We start from the raw sequence: 11,472 nt of genomic DNA on the forward strand, positions 1-11,472 counted from the left end.
CTGAAAGAATTGAGCTGATAAAACCTCAAGCAAGTTACATCAGAAATGCAGAGTTCTCAACTTCCCTGCAATTCTGAGTACAAATTTCTCCAAGTGTATTATACAATACGCAAACCTGTTTGTTATGCAAATACAGGACAAATGGCAATGATATTCCCTTCTTCATTAATAAACACTGCATTTCTAGCTAACCCACACAATATGAAATCACTACTCAGTAAGTAATGAAAAAATACCACTGTGCCTGCAGTTAATTTTGCTTTTTGAAAGACTGACAGATTAACTGATCCCTCAAGCAGCTACCGTGTCTTCTCCGAGTGCACACAGAAAATTATGGATTGTCTCAACACTTTAGAGAGCTTTTTATATAACTTTAAAAATAACTTGTTGAATGAGGTTTTCCCCAACAGTCCTTCTGCTAAGTCTTACCTTTTTTTTATGTTAACAATAGATAGGGGAATGAAAAGATGTTCCACCTTTGTACATGGTATTTTTTCTTACATTATTCATTTGTCAATGTTATAACAGAAGCAACAACTCAAAATTTTCTGCTAGGATCCTTAGATATGCCCACAGGACTTGCAAACCTGACTAGAGACACCACAAAGAAACACTATATGTCCCTCCTGTCTCCCCCAGAAAATCAAGCTGAAAAAGGCTAGGGGGCTTAAGATGTCATGCAACCATTCTAACTCTCCATGCCTTTATTCAAACTCCCATATAGCAAATCCTTTCCACTGTTGCAGAGTTCATCCTCATAGTTACAGAAAAAAAAGTGTATGAGCACTTAAATACAATCCTTTCAATTTAACTGTTAAATTTATAAACAGTTATGTATATATAGTATTAAAATGTGTTACAAAACATAACTGGATCTATTTTCAATTTTAACTATGTTGAGAGAATGATATTAATGAACTTGTTTTTCCCAACACAGGCGTGGTTGAATCCTGTCTCAAGAAGTTTTAGTCCCACTGAACTGAATAATATAAGATGCAACCATGTTGCAACTAGGTTACAAGCTAAATTAAATCATGTCAGAATAAAACACAGAGCTTTTATCTCTCAAAACATTACATTGTAATAATGTAATGAAATAGTCTTGAAAAAATAAGCTCAAAAATTAGACAGATTTCTGTAGTCTACAGCATAATTCTGAAACACACTCTGAAAGACCCTCTTAAAATAAAAGAGAGAATCCACTCAGTTGCAGATCTTTTCCACACAGCTGTAACAGATGCTTAGTTTTTAACACCCACCCTCTTACCTTCACAAAGTGAGGGAACAAAAGGAGCTTCCAGTTCTCTAGTTCCATGGTAGGGAACTAGAAATTCAGAGGAATGACCTTAGAGCAACCCTTTGGTTCTTTTCTAGAGCTAGAAACATTCAGAGCACACAAGGAACATAATCTTTCCTGAACTCTTTTACAGTGCTCCTGAGCACTTTAGGATAGGAAAAGAACCATGTTCAGAACTCAAGGTGGAGTGAGAAGCAAGGGGGAAGGTGATTTTGTTTGAAAGAAACAAAAAGAATCACCATACTGGCTCAGACTCAGGATCCACCTGATCTTCCTCCAACAGCAGTCACAAGCATACACCTAGGAAAGGCTGTAAAAACAGGGCAAGCAGAAGGTAGTTCCTTTGATTACATTCCCAAAAGCCAAGAATTTGCAGCTCAGCACTTGCCTGAGCCAGAGGTGAAGAACAGCAGCACGCACCAGACTGCTTAGCCCTTCGTTGTACAACCTTGCAAACACAGGAGAAAAAAAAGGAAAGAAAAAAAAAAAAAAGGTAAGCAGCAAAGATTAGTTTAAAAAAACATACATTAAAAAACTCGGCAACTTAAGAAGATCTGGGGTTTTTTTGCAACACTGAGTAAAATTAACTTTGGAAAATTATCGTGTTTCTCATTCACACTTTTCCACCTGGCGTGTCTTGGCATTTGAGCGCTTTGACTGAGTGTCCCACAACTGCTGCTACTTCCACACGTTCTTCGAGGACAGTGGTTGGCAGAAAGTGACAAGCAGTAGTGCAGCCTGCCAGCCGATGGCTTCTGCCTTCCTTTGGCACTCCCATCCTACCTGAAGAGAAGCTATGCTAGCAGTAAAATAATGGATAAAGGCTAGCAAGTGATGGGATTCAAGCAACTTGCTGCGTGAGACGGCGTGACTGAAGCCACTACACCCGAGACTAAATATCTATATACAAGTGTAGGAGCTCAACTGTTCTGAGATACTCTGAAGCTCCCAAGTTCAGCTGCCATAAGCTTTCAAATGCAACTATATTCTGACTGAAACAGGACAGCAAGTAAAGACAATCTTGTGATGAAGTCTGCTTAAAAGAAATGATTCGTAAATCACATGCTTCACTTGAGATACTGGAAATACTTATAACAATTAACATTGCATAGTCCAGATCAACATAAATTCAAGAAAACCAAAAAAGTACCTCTGGAACATTCAACAAAGCCTGAGAAGTACCAGGTCTTTAACACTGGAACAGAAGCACTCATTTAGAAACAAAAATGTTGTAAGTGGAAAGCTACTGGTCCCTTCACCCTCCTACCTCCAGTTTCTCCACACAACCTCAACCCATTCCTGCCAGAAGCTATGACACCGTTTTACACAGGCTCTGTCAAAACAGACAACAGTCCAGAAAGCAACAGCCCAATGCTCTTTTTGCTTATGTTCCCACTTCTTTTTGGCAGCAGCCCACTCTTAAATTGGATTAAGTGTAACACGAACTGTACCCTCAGGTATGATGACAAAGCAACTCAGCCTATCCCTCACTCACAGATTTCTATCAGAATTATCTGGGCTACTCTAGGCAGCTTAAATCACAGTCTTTACTGACCCAGCTAATTTTAACTGAAATGAATGAGACTGTACACCCTGTGGGCAGACCCACCAATAGATGCAGGGGAACAGGTAATTCCAACAGTCAGAAGCAGCAATGTCTTCTCCTGCTACAGTCAGAGCTGGAAGAACACGTCCCCAGCTGGAGCCCTCTGGTATTTTGAACAAAGCACATGTGCACGCAGGTGTGTGTACATGCACAGGAGGATGAGGTGGGAAGCACTCCTGGAGGAGTTGCTAGAGAGGACAGGTAGCATTTCCTAGCATGTCTGTACCTCTGGGGCCTCAGATATAAACAGATTCACATATCTGATTAAACCTGCATTTGAAAATTTAAATAAATGTGGTCATTTTAGTACTTAGATATCACCAGGTAACAAACAAAATTATTAAAAATTAGAAAGTCACCTTTGCAACAGGGTTCCTGGAAGAAACCTGAATCACATTTCTCATTCAGTAGACCCTATTAACTAATAACGTAGAAATGAGTGATTCAAACATCTGAGTCATTTCTACCTATGTTCACTGTATACTCCTCCCCCTTGGCTATATCCAAGTAGCATAAAGCTACAACTTCACACTGGTATGGCCAGGAACAAATTACTAAGTCACATGGTATTTTTCAAATAAAACTGAATCATCAAAAGGACAAAGAGAACAAATAGCAAAGGCGCTGACTGCAAAAGGATGGTGGCTTTCTCCCAGCTCTTAAAGAAATGGTTAGAAAAAATGAAGCAAGCTTCACCCTGATTCAACAGGTTTTTCTACATTTATTTTTAAGTCTTCAACTGTATATACTATTTTAGTAACTTAGCTGTCCATACCTTCCTTTTCCAAAACTTCATGCCCTGTCATACAGTGTCAAACATGCTACATATGCTACTTCATTTCTATAAAGCCAAATCTGATTTCTGGGAAGAAAAAAAATAAAAGGAACAATGAGCAAAAGGTTCCTTGTCACAATATTACCATTGATAGAAAGGAACTGTCTCAGGGTGATCACGTTAAATGGTTGAAGCAGTTATGCTTGGGGTTTTTGCGTTTTGGTTTAGGATTTTTTTTGTGGGTTGGCTTTTTTTTTTTTAAGGTGGCTTTACAGTCCAAAATTTAGCAGAAGTAACAGTGCCTGTAATTTCCCAAGTACTTTTGCTGATATGTCCTTTTAAGCCACAGTCCTTTTTAGACCGGTGTCTCACTAAGCAGCGCCAAAATAATGGGAACCACTTAAAGGTCATCCACGATTTTTACTTAAGAGTTTCTGTGGTGGCTACCATTAATGCAATCATACCTACGACAGCACAAACCACGCCAAATTTTCAGCATCTACTGGCTCCTAAGGTACTCTTTTACTTAGGTACCGTTTCATCACCAGCTGCCGTGACCTATGTACAGACTGCTGCTAGAACAGGAGGACCAGCACAGTGCCCATGGCCACACATTCCCATTGCTCCCCTTGGGCTAGTACCGTTTTAGATCAACTTGAGTTCATCAACTCAATCAGCTGTGGTTTCACAGTGGTTTGTGTCAATCTAAAAGCAAAGCTGTACAACTAAGCTATCCAGACTGCTTGCTGCTGCTGCTGCTTTTGAAAAGAGGAAGCTTCATTTCTCTTCCTTCTTCCCCCTTCCTCCACTTTCACTCACATGGTTCTACCCTCTCTCTTGCACTTGAAAGCCTTTGTTGAGCCAATATCAATTCACAAACCGAAGACCTAAATCAATCTGGAGCTAGTTTTCCACCAGGTTAGCAAGGTAAGCTAGAGCATCCTGGAAACCAGTAAGCACTAGGACGGGTGCCAAGTAAATGATATGATCACATAGCTGAGAGCATTACACACACACACACCATTTATGCCAACAAGAAGGCCATCAGAGAATGAAATTATGAGAAGACTTGGGTCAACACACGTGCTTCTTGTTCCCTTCCTTGATTGGTACTGTTATTTGTCTAATCTCATTGTAAGCCAGTTCAGAGAGCTAAACCAACAACAACAAAACAAAAAAAAAAAACCCTATTCATTATTTTTGGCAAGGCTTGTTTTCTGCCAATTTAATTCCCTGAACTAGCTCAGCAAAGGAATCAGGCAAGCATCTGCACCAGAGTGCAGAGAAGGGGGCAGGAACACACAGGGAGATGAGGACAGGCTCGGGCTGATTTAAACTGTCACTGAACTGCATACCCTACAGCAGATCTACATCACGTTGTAGTTAGAACTGACAGTAATCTGTGCCTTTACAACAGGAGGCCTTCATCGTTGATGAGAGTACATGAACAGTACCAGCACTGGAACATCCTAAGCCAAGTTTAACCTGGGCACGAGCTTGTGTGATTACATGTAAAAGAGCAGACAAATCACAAAATGTGTAGAATTCAAATTTTTGTAGTATTCAAAAATTACAAAACGTTAGCTAACTATCCCCTCTGTGAAAATGTTCTCTGTAATTCCCATTACACAGATTTAGCCCAGAACAGCAAAGCCAGCAGAACTGGTGACAAACTCAGGATTGGAACCCGCTAAATTCTCTGTATCAAACCAACAGTTCATTGCTCAACTGTGCTGTTAACCCTAAGCTAATTCAATTAGCCAGTAGCAGTCTATAAAAACCCCTTTTGCAAAGGCTTTGAAATGCGCTATAAAGCTGATTATTTATAAGACAGCTACGTTAACAAACGTGGTATTTCCTAGGTAGTTCTGAAATAAGAAACTAGGGAAAGGAATAATACTGAGATATTAAGTAATTATTTCCTTTTCTACAGAGAAAACTAAGTGCACATGAAGCAACATGAGAGGCTGCTCACACAACTTGAGAAATTTAATGCAAAGAACCAGAGAAAGGAAAATACATCTATGTGCATGTTTTTTTCTCAGATTAGCAATTGTCAAACAGTTTCAAGTGAAGTACAAGCAATTACATATTACACACTAACCAAAGCAGGTACAGTTCCTTAAATTTACCTCCCACGCTCAGTCCAACAAATCCCATGCCTAACTTGCCCTCTGTAACAACGTAGCACAATAGGAAAAGGGGTGGGAAGCATTGTCAACACAGAAGCAAATCTCTGCAGTAGTAAACAGCAGGCGCTGTAAGTCTATCCAGCAACATGAGATGGTCTCTCATTCACATACTAGCCTAAGCACCCAAACCAAGCCTATCACATTTGGGACACTCAAGTCATAGTTAATTTCATTCAACACCTCCTTTTGACAGCAGCTTTGTCACAGAGATGGAAAATACGTATGTCATACAAGACGGTCATTTGCCAGGAGTGTCACTGCTTCTCTCAAGATAAAAGTAATAAAGCTGTAAGTACAAGTAGCAGCGGCTGCCTAATTGTCAGCTGTATAAAATATCAGTAGCAAGATTATTTTCCTATGGGCAACAACAGTTTGAGAATAGAAAATAACACGGGGTGGGGGGGAGGTACAAAAATTAACCGACAAGGTTTGCACATTAAAAATGCTGTAATCTGTTTTGAAGTCTTGAACTCCACAGGAGCCAAAACTTGAAGGAAGCAAATGAAAGCTGGTTGCATGCTACAAACAACTACTGCAAATTTGCCAGAGCATCTGGAGATGCCTATGGAACATGGGAATAAAAATGCTGAATGACAGATGAAGCAGAAAAATTCTGGACAGCATGGACAAAACATTTACCCCAAAATTCTTTGCATCCTCACACATCTGAGCATACAGAAAGCAGCAAAAATGTGCTATTCTAAGCACGGGAATTACCACTTGAAATTTGATTAAGATCATTCAAGTGACAGTGGTGTTGAAAATCTCATTTTTCTAGGCAATACATTATTAGGATGGACCAGAAGTAGGAACAACACTTCTTCACACCGCTCAAGAGACTCCTAACGCAGAGTTATGTTGGTCCTTCCCAGGTTTAACAGACAGACCAAGTTGAAGGCTACCTCACTGATTCCGTCAAGTGAGGCAACTCGAGCCATCATCACCATTACTCGCTAAGACAAGCGTTCAGAAGCTTTCCACGCTCAGCATCAGGAAGTCAGTATTAACACTTACTTGCTTGAATTATTACTGCAGGCTAATCTTTGAGAAATTGTGCGTGACAGCAAATCTGAGATTTCTTCCTCTTAAAATGACAGAGTGGGAAGCTCAGATTCTTCCCCCTTCCTTCTAGGAATTGAAGAGCAAGCTCTAGCTGCTCTACTTGAGAAATCACCATGCTAACATACACCTCAACTCTACTCCACATGTGACAGCATGGCTACTGACACAGCTCAGCCTATTTTACAACCAGCTGATAGACTGGTAAATTTTGGTTGGTTTTCACAAAGGAAGAAAAAAAGAGGAAAACGGCAGAGTCACCTTGATAACTGAGCAGAGGCAATCAGGCAGTGGAACTATTTCATAGCGAGGACAAGCCTTCTTCCTTCTGTCCTTAATAAAATAAAAGCTAAAAGGACAGCCACAATAGGAGAACGTATTCCCCTGGTAAGAATTAGGAAGCACGACTCTCCACCCTCACCGCAATCAGATAGTCTGCAGGAAGGAAAAAAAGTTTATTTTAACTCTCCCACCCACTGCTGATGGAGAAGATCTAAGCAGCAGCTTAAAATCTGACACCCACCAGTGAGATAAACTAACACAAAAGTCCTCACTCAAGATTGAGGAGTAATACCCACACATTAGTCTCAGCACCTTCCGACAAGCGAGGATGACGCCAGGCTTTGGGAAAAGGGGCTTCCCACTAACATGTTGCCTCCGGGCTTCACCGGTGAACAAATATTTCTATCCATATCATGTTCCAGTAAAATTTTAAGCTACAATACAGGAACACAAATGTATGTTTGCAATAAAATCACGTGCATTTTGACACGTAAATACCTGAATTCAGTTATAAACCCCAGCTCGGCCATAAGACTGCACAAGGCCACTGTCCAGTATTCCATTCTATAAAAAATACTAAAATGCCAGTGACAAAAATTTTGTTTGCAAGATGCAATGTACATTTTTATCATGCTGGATAAAATATCTACAGTCTCAGCAGTGGTTAAATTGCTGCTATAAAGGAAATTGTCCTCAGATAAATGGTTTCCCTATGAGAAGGTTTCAGTGCTACACCTCACCCCAGGTCAATAAATCAAATTAACTGCACCTTGTCCTCTGGCCAATGACATCATCGGCTTGACCACATCTTGTGAAGCGAGTGCAAAAACATATGCTATTTAAGGCATGAAATCGTATTACTGCTTTTTGTCCAGCCAGCCTTGTGCTGTTGGTCTGTGAAACAGTCAGTCACCTGAACAGTCTCATTACCGCTTCTACAGATTTTTTTTTTCTTCTAGTATTCAGGACCTGTCTTCACCAGGGGTGAAGAAAAAGGATAAATAATCTGAGTCATTATTTTTGAAATCAAAATGCTTTTCATTAGCTGCAGCGTAGTATTTTGTGACAAATTAAATTTAGAACCAAACTACAAAATACGCCACCTGCATTTGTATGTGAATGCTCTTTCTGGTCATGTTTCAGAGATGCTTACATGCTAATCTGGCACAGCTACTTTGAAGTACCCTGCCGTTAGGTCCTTTTACTCAACAGTGTGAAAACAATGGTCACTAATGAAAACCTACAGTTTTATCTGAAACCCATCCCTGCATAAATAGTTGAGGCTTTTTTAATTACTGCCTCCTCCTAATAAAGTACCCCATTTGTTTTCTTTCTAAGTAGACTAATACCTGGTTTTAAACTTAATTATTCTAGACAATTTAAGAGGATTAATTTCAATTTTCACTCTGTGTTCTTAGGACACATTCGCAGAAAACTTATCTTCCTTTCTAAACCCTGTACTGCCTAGTATCTAGTGTCTTGAAAGCCAAATATAAATGAAAGAAGGAAAAAAAAAAAACCCCACACCAAAAACCCCAAACAACCCAGAACAGTCAAAGATACAAGCAGCGACAAAAGCAACTGACACACTGTGCTGTTAAACTGCATCCACACTAAGCAAAAAGAAGGTGAATAAGATTATCTTCAATGTATTCAATTCTGTTTGTGTTCAGAGGGAGGAGGAAAGCTGTTCAGATTTTGAGTGTGTCTTCTATAGCTCTCTCAGTGCCAGGAAACGTAAATTAGAAGCAACTCTCCTTTAAGGAAAAGAATCAAGGACAAAGGGACCAAAAATGCCCAAGCCTCTGAAAAGCAGATATGAAAGGCACAGCTTTACAGTCCTGAGTTGCTATAAATTAAAAATAAGCTCCTTATTTAAAAGACATGAGTGTTTGAGAATCTATGAGCAGATCTGATGCTGCTCAAGCCCCAGGAGGGTTTTGTTTTTGCTGGCAGGGGTGGAGTGGAGATGGGGGGGTCATTTTGGTTATTAGTAAATAAATCAAGCAGCAGAGTGAGGCCTAGGCGCCTGCCAGAGGAGTCAGGGCCTAGCTCTCCCCCCTCCTCTCCTCACACAGCCTGGGTTTGATCTCGGGGCCCTGTGGGTTGCCAAGAAAATTTAAAAAAAGCGAGAGAGCGAGAAAGAAGAATCATATTGAACCACAAAAGCACATGGGGCGAATGTAAAATATAAACACGGCGTTGGGCTCTGAGTGGCTGTTATTAAAGGTCTGAATTACTAAACATGAGAGGCGGGGAAAGGCAGGCGGCCATTTCAATAATATAAACCTCCCCGAATTAGACATTATTCAAATGAGAAGGAGAGGGAGAGAGCGAGCGCGCGAGGGAGAGGGACGGGACCCGCACCCCCAGTGCCAGCCCACCGGGGCTGCCGGCACCATCATCCGCCCCTGCCCCGGCGCCTAGGGCGAGGGGTCGCGGGGCCAGGCACCCAGGGGGCCTGCCCCGAGGCCGCAGCACCCTCCTTCTCCCCGAGTCCTCGGGGCTGCGGAAGCAGGAGGGCAAAGGGGGAGGAGGGCAAACGCCGCAGGGGCAAATGCGGTCTTCGAGGGGGGGGGGCGCAAACACGCGGCCTCTCCCGCCAGAGAGGGGCACAGAGAAACTCTGCCCGCACACCCCCCAAATCACCCCACAGTGAACCTGCCCTTTACGGGGCTGGGGGCGGGGGGACGCTTTAAATAAAAAGCCAAACCACGCTCTCATCCTACCCCTCCCCGAGGCCATCCGCACCCATCCACCCCATGCCTGCAGGCCCCAGACTCTGGGGAAATAACCCTGGCTGAGGGGGATGCGGGGAGGGCGGGAGGGGTAATGAGGGGAGAGATGAGGAAACCAAGTCTTTCTCCCTCACCCGGCCCCACTAAGGGGCCAGCACCCCCGTCCCCCTCCGTCCTGCTGCCGCCGCCGCGCCAACGGGAGGACTCTGCCCCACTCGGGGGGCCACCCGCTTCCCCCCAACTGGGCGGGCCGTGCCCCCTCCCGCGGCCCCCGCCGGGACCGCTCCAGCAGCATTCCCCCCCCCCCCCCCCCCCCCCCCCCCCGCCATGAATATGTAAAGCGGCTTTTATTGTGGGCGTGCGGGCCGAGGGGGGGAGCCCGGCCGGGCGGCGGCTAGCTACCTCCGACCGCTTTTGGTTGCGGGGATGCTTTCCCCCCCACCCTCCCCGCTTCCCCCACCATCCCGCCCCCCCCCCCCCGCCGACTCCCCACCCCGACCCCACCGCCTCGCCGTTGCGCCGCCGCCGCCGCCCGCGCCGCCGCCCCCCATCGCCCCGCTGCCTGCCCCAGCGCCGGTGCCCCGGCGTGCAGGCGGGTGGGAGTGCGGCTCCGTGTGAGGAAGCGGGCGGACGAGGGAGGGAGCGTGTGTGTGTGTGTATGTGTGTCTCCCCGCACGGGGAGGCTGCTTTCCTTCTCTTCCCCCCCCACCCCCCCCGCTCCCTCCTGTGCCGTTAATTATAATAATCCTGAGTACTAATAAATTATGCTAAGCGGGGCGGGCGGGCGGCGGGGGGGCCGCGTGTGCGAGTATGAATATGAATATGTAAAATGCAGTAATGATTACCTGCCGCTGCCGCCACCGCCGCCGCCGAACTCTCATCTTGACTCGCTGCTCCTCCGTCCGCCATTTTGAATATTTTAACCAAAATCGGCCGCCCGATAAACCCTCCCTCGCTCCCGGGCCCCCCCCCCTTTCCCTCCTCCCCTCCTCCTCCTCCTCCTCCCCTCCCCCCGCCGCGCGCCCCCTCCCCCCCCACACACCCCGCCGTACTGCGCAGCCGCCAACCGACCGCGCCGCGGCCTCGCTCTGCGCCTGCGCAAGTTCCCCGCTCTCCTCTCTCCCCCGCCCTCTCCGGCCGCTTTCCCGTCGAGTGGGAGATGCGCCGCCGCGCATGCGCCGAGCGGGAGCACTCGCTCGCTCCTCACCCCCTGGCAGGTTTCGCGCGGCACTGCGCAGGCGCGCAGCTGCTTTCCTTTCACCTCTGGCCGAGGGCTCGTTAACGTATAAACCGTCGTGCCGCGAAACAGCGTTTCGGTTGCCATTCCCCCCCCCGCCTCCTGCCGCGGGTCTGCGCGCTTCTGTGCGGGGGGGAGGGGGCGCTTGCGCACTGGGGCTGCCAGAGAGAGCCTGGGGGCGCGGGGCTGCGCCCCCCGGGCTGTGGCCGGTGGTGGCAAATGGCGCAGATAGAAGGGCTAGGGCGCCCTGCGCCCTCCTCCCCCCCCCGCTGTGGTGCTCGGTTGC

General features: G+C 45.4%; 1 protein-coding gene across 2 annotated transcripts in view; it reads right to left on the bottom strand.

Moving 5' to 3' along the window:
• Nucleotides 1-10,898, bottom strand: part of POU2F1 (POU class 2 homeobox 1) — a gene marked incomplete at its 5' end in the record, with an annotated part of 109,735 nt that extends 98,837 nt beyond the window's left edge. For both annotated transcript variants that reach the window (XM_084261260.1, XM_084261258.1), the window contains one exon: nt 10,795-10,898. In XM_084261260.1, coding sequence (XP_084117386.1) covers nt 10,795-10,858 — 64 coding nt within the window. The remainder of the gene's footprint in view (nt 1-10,794) is intronic.
• Nucleotides 10,899-11,472: the final 574 nt, after the last annotated feature.

Source organism: Gallinula chloropus (genome assembly GCF_964237585.1).
Source record: "Gallinula chloropus genome assembly, chromosome: 1".
Taxonomy (NCBI): domain Eukaryota; kingdom Metazoa; phylum Chordata; class Aves; order Gruiformes; family Rallidae; genus Gallinula; species Gallinula chloropus.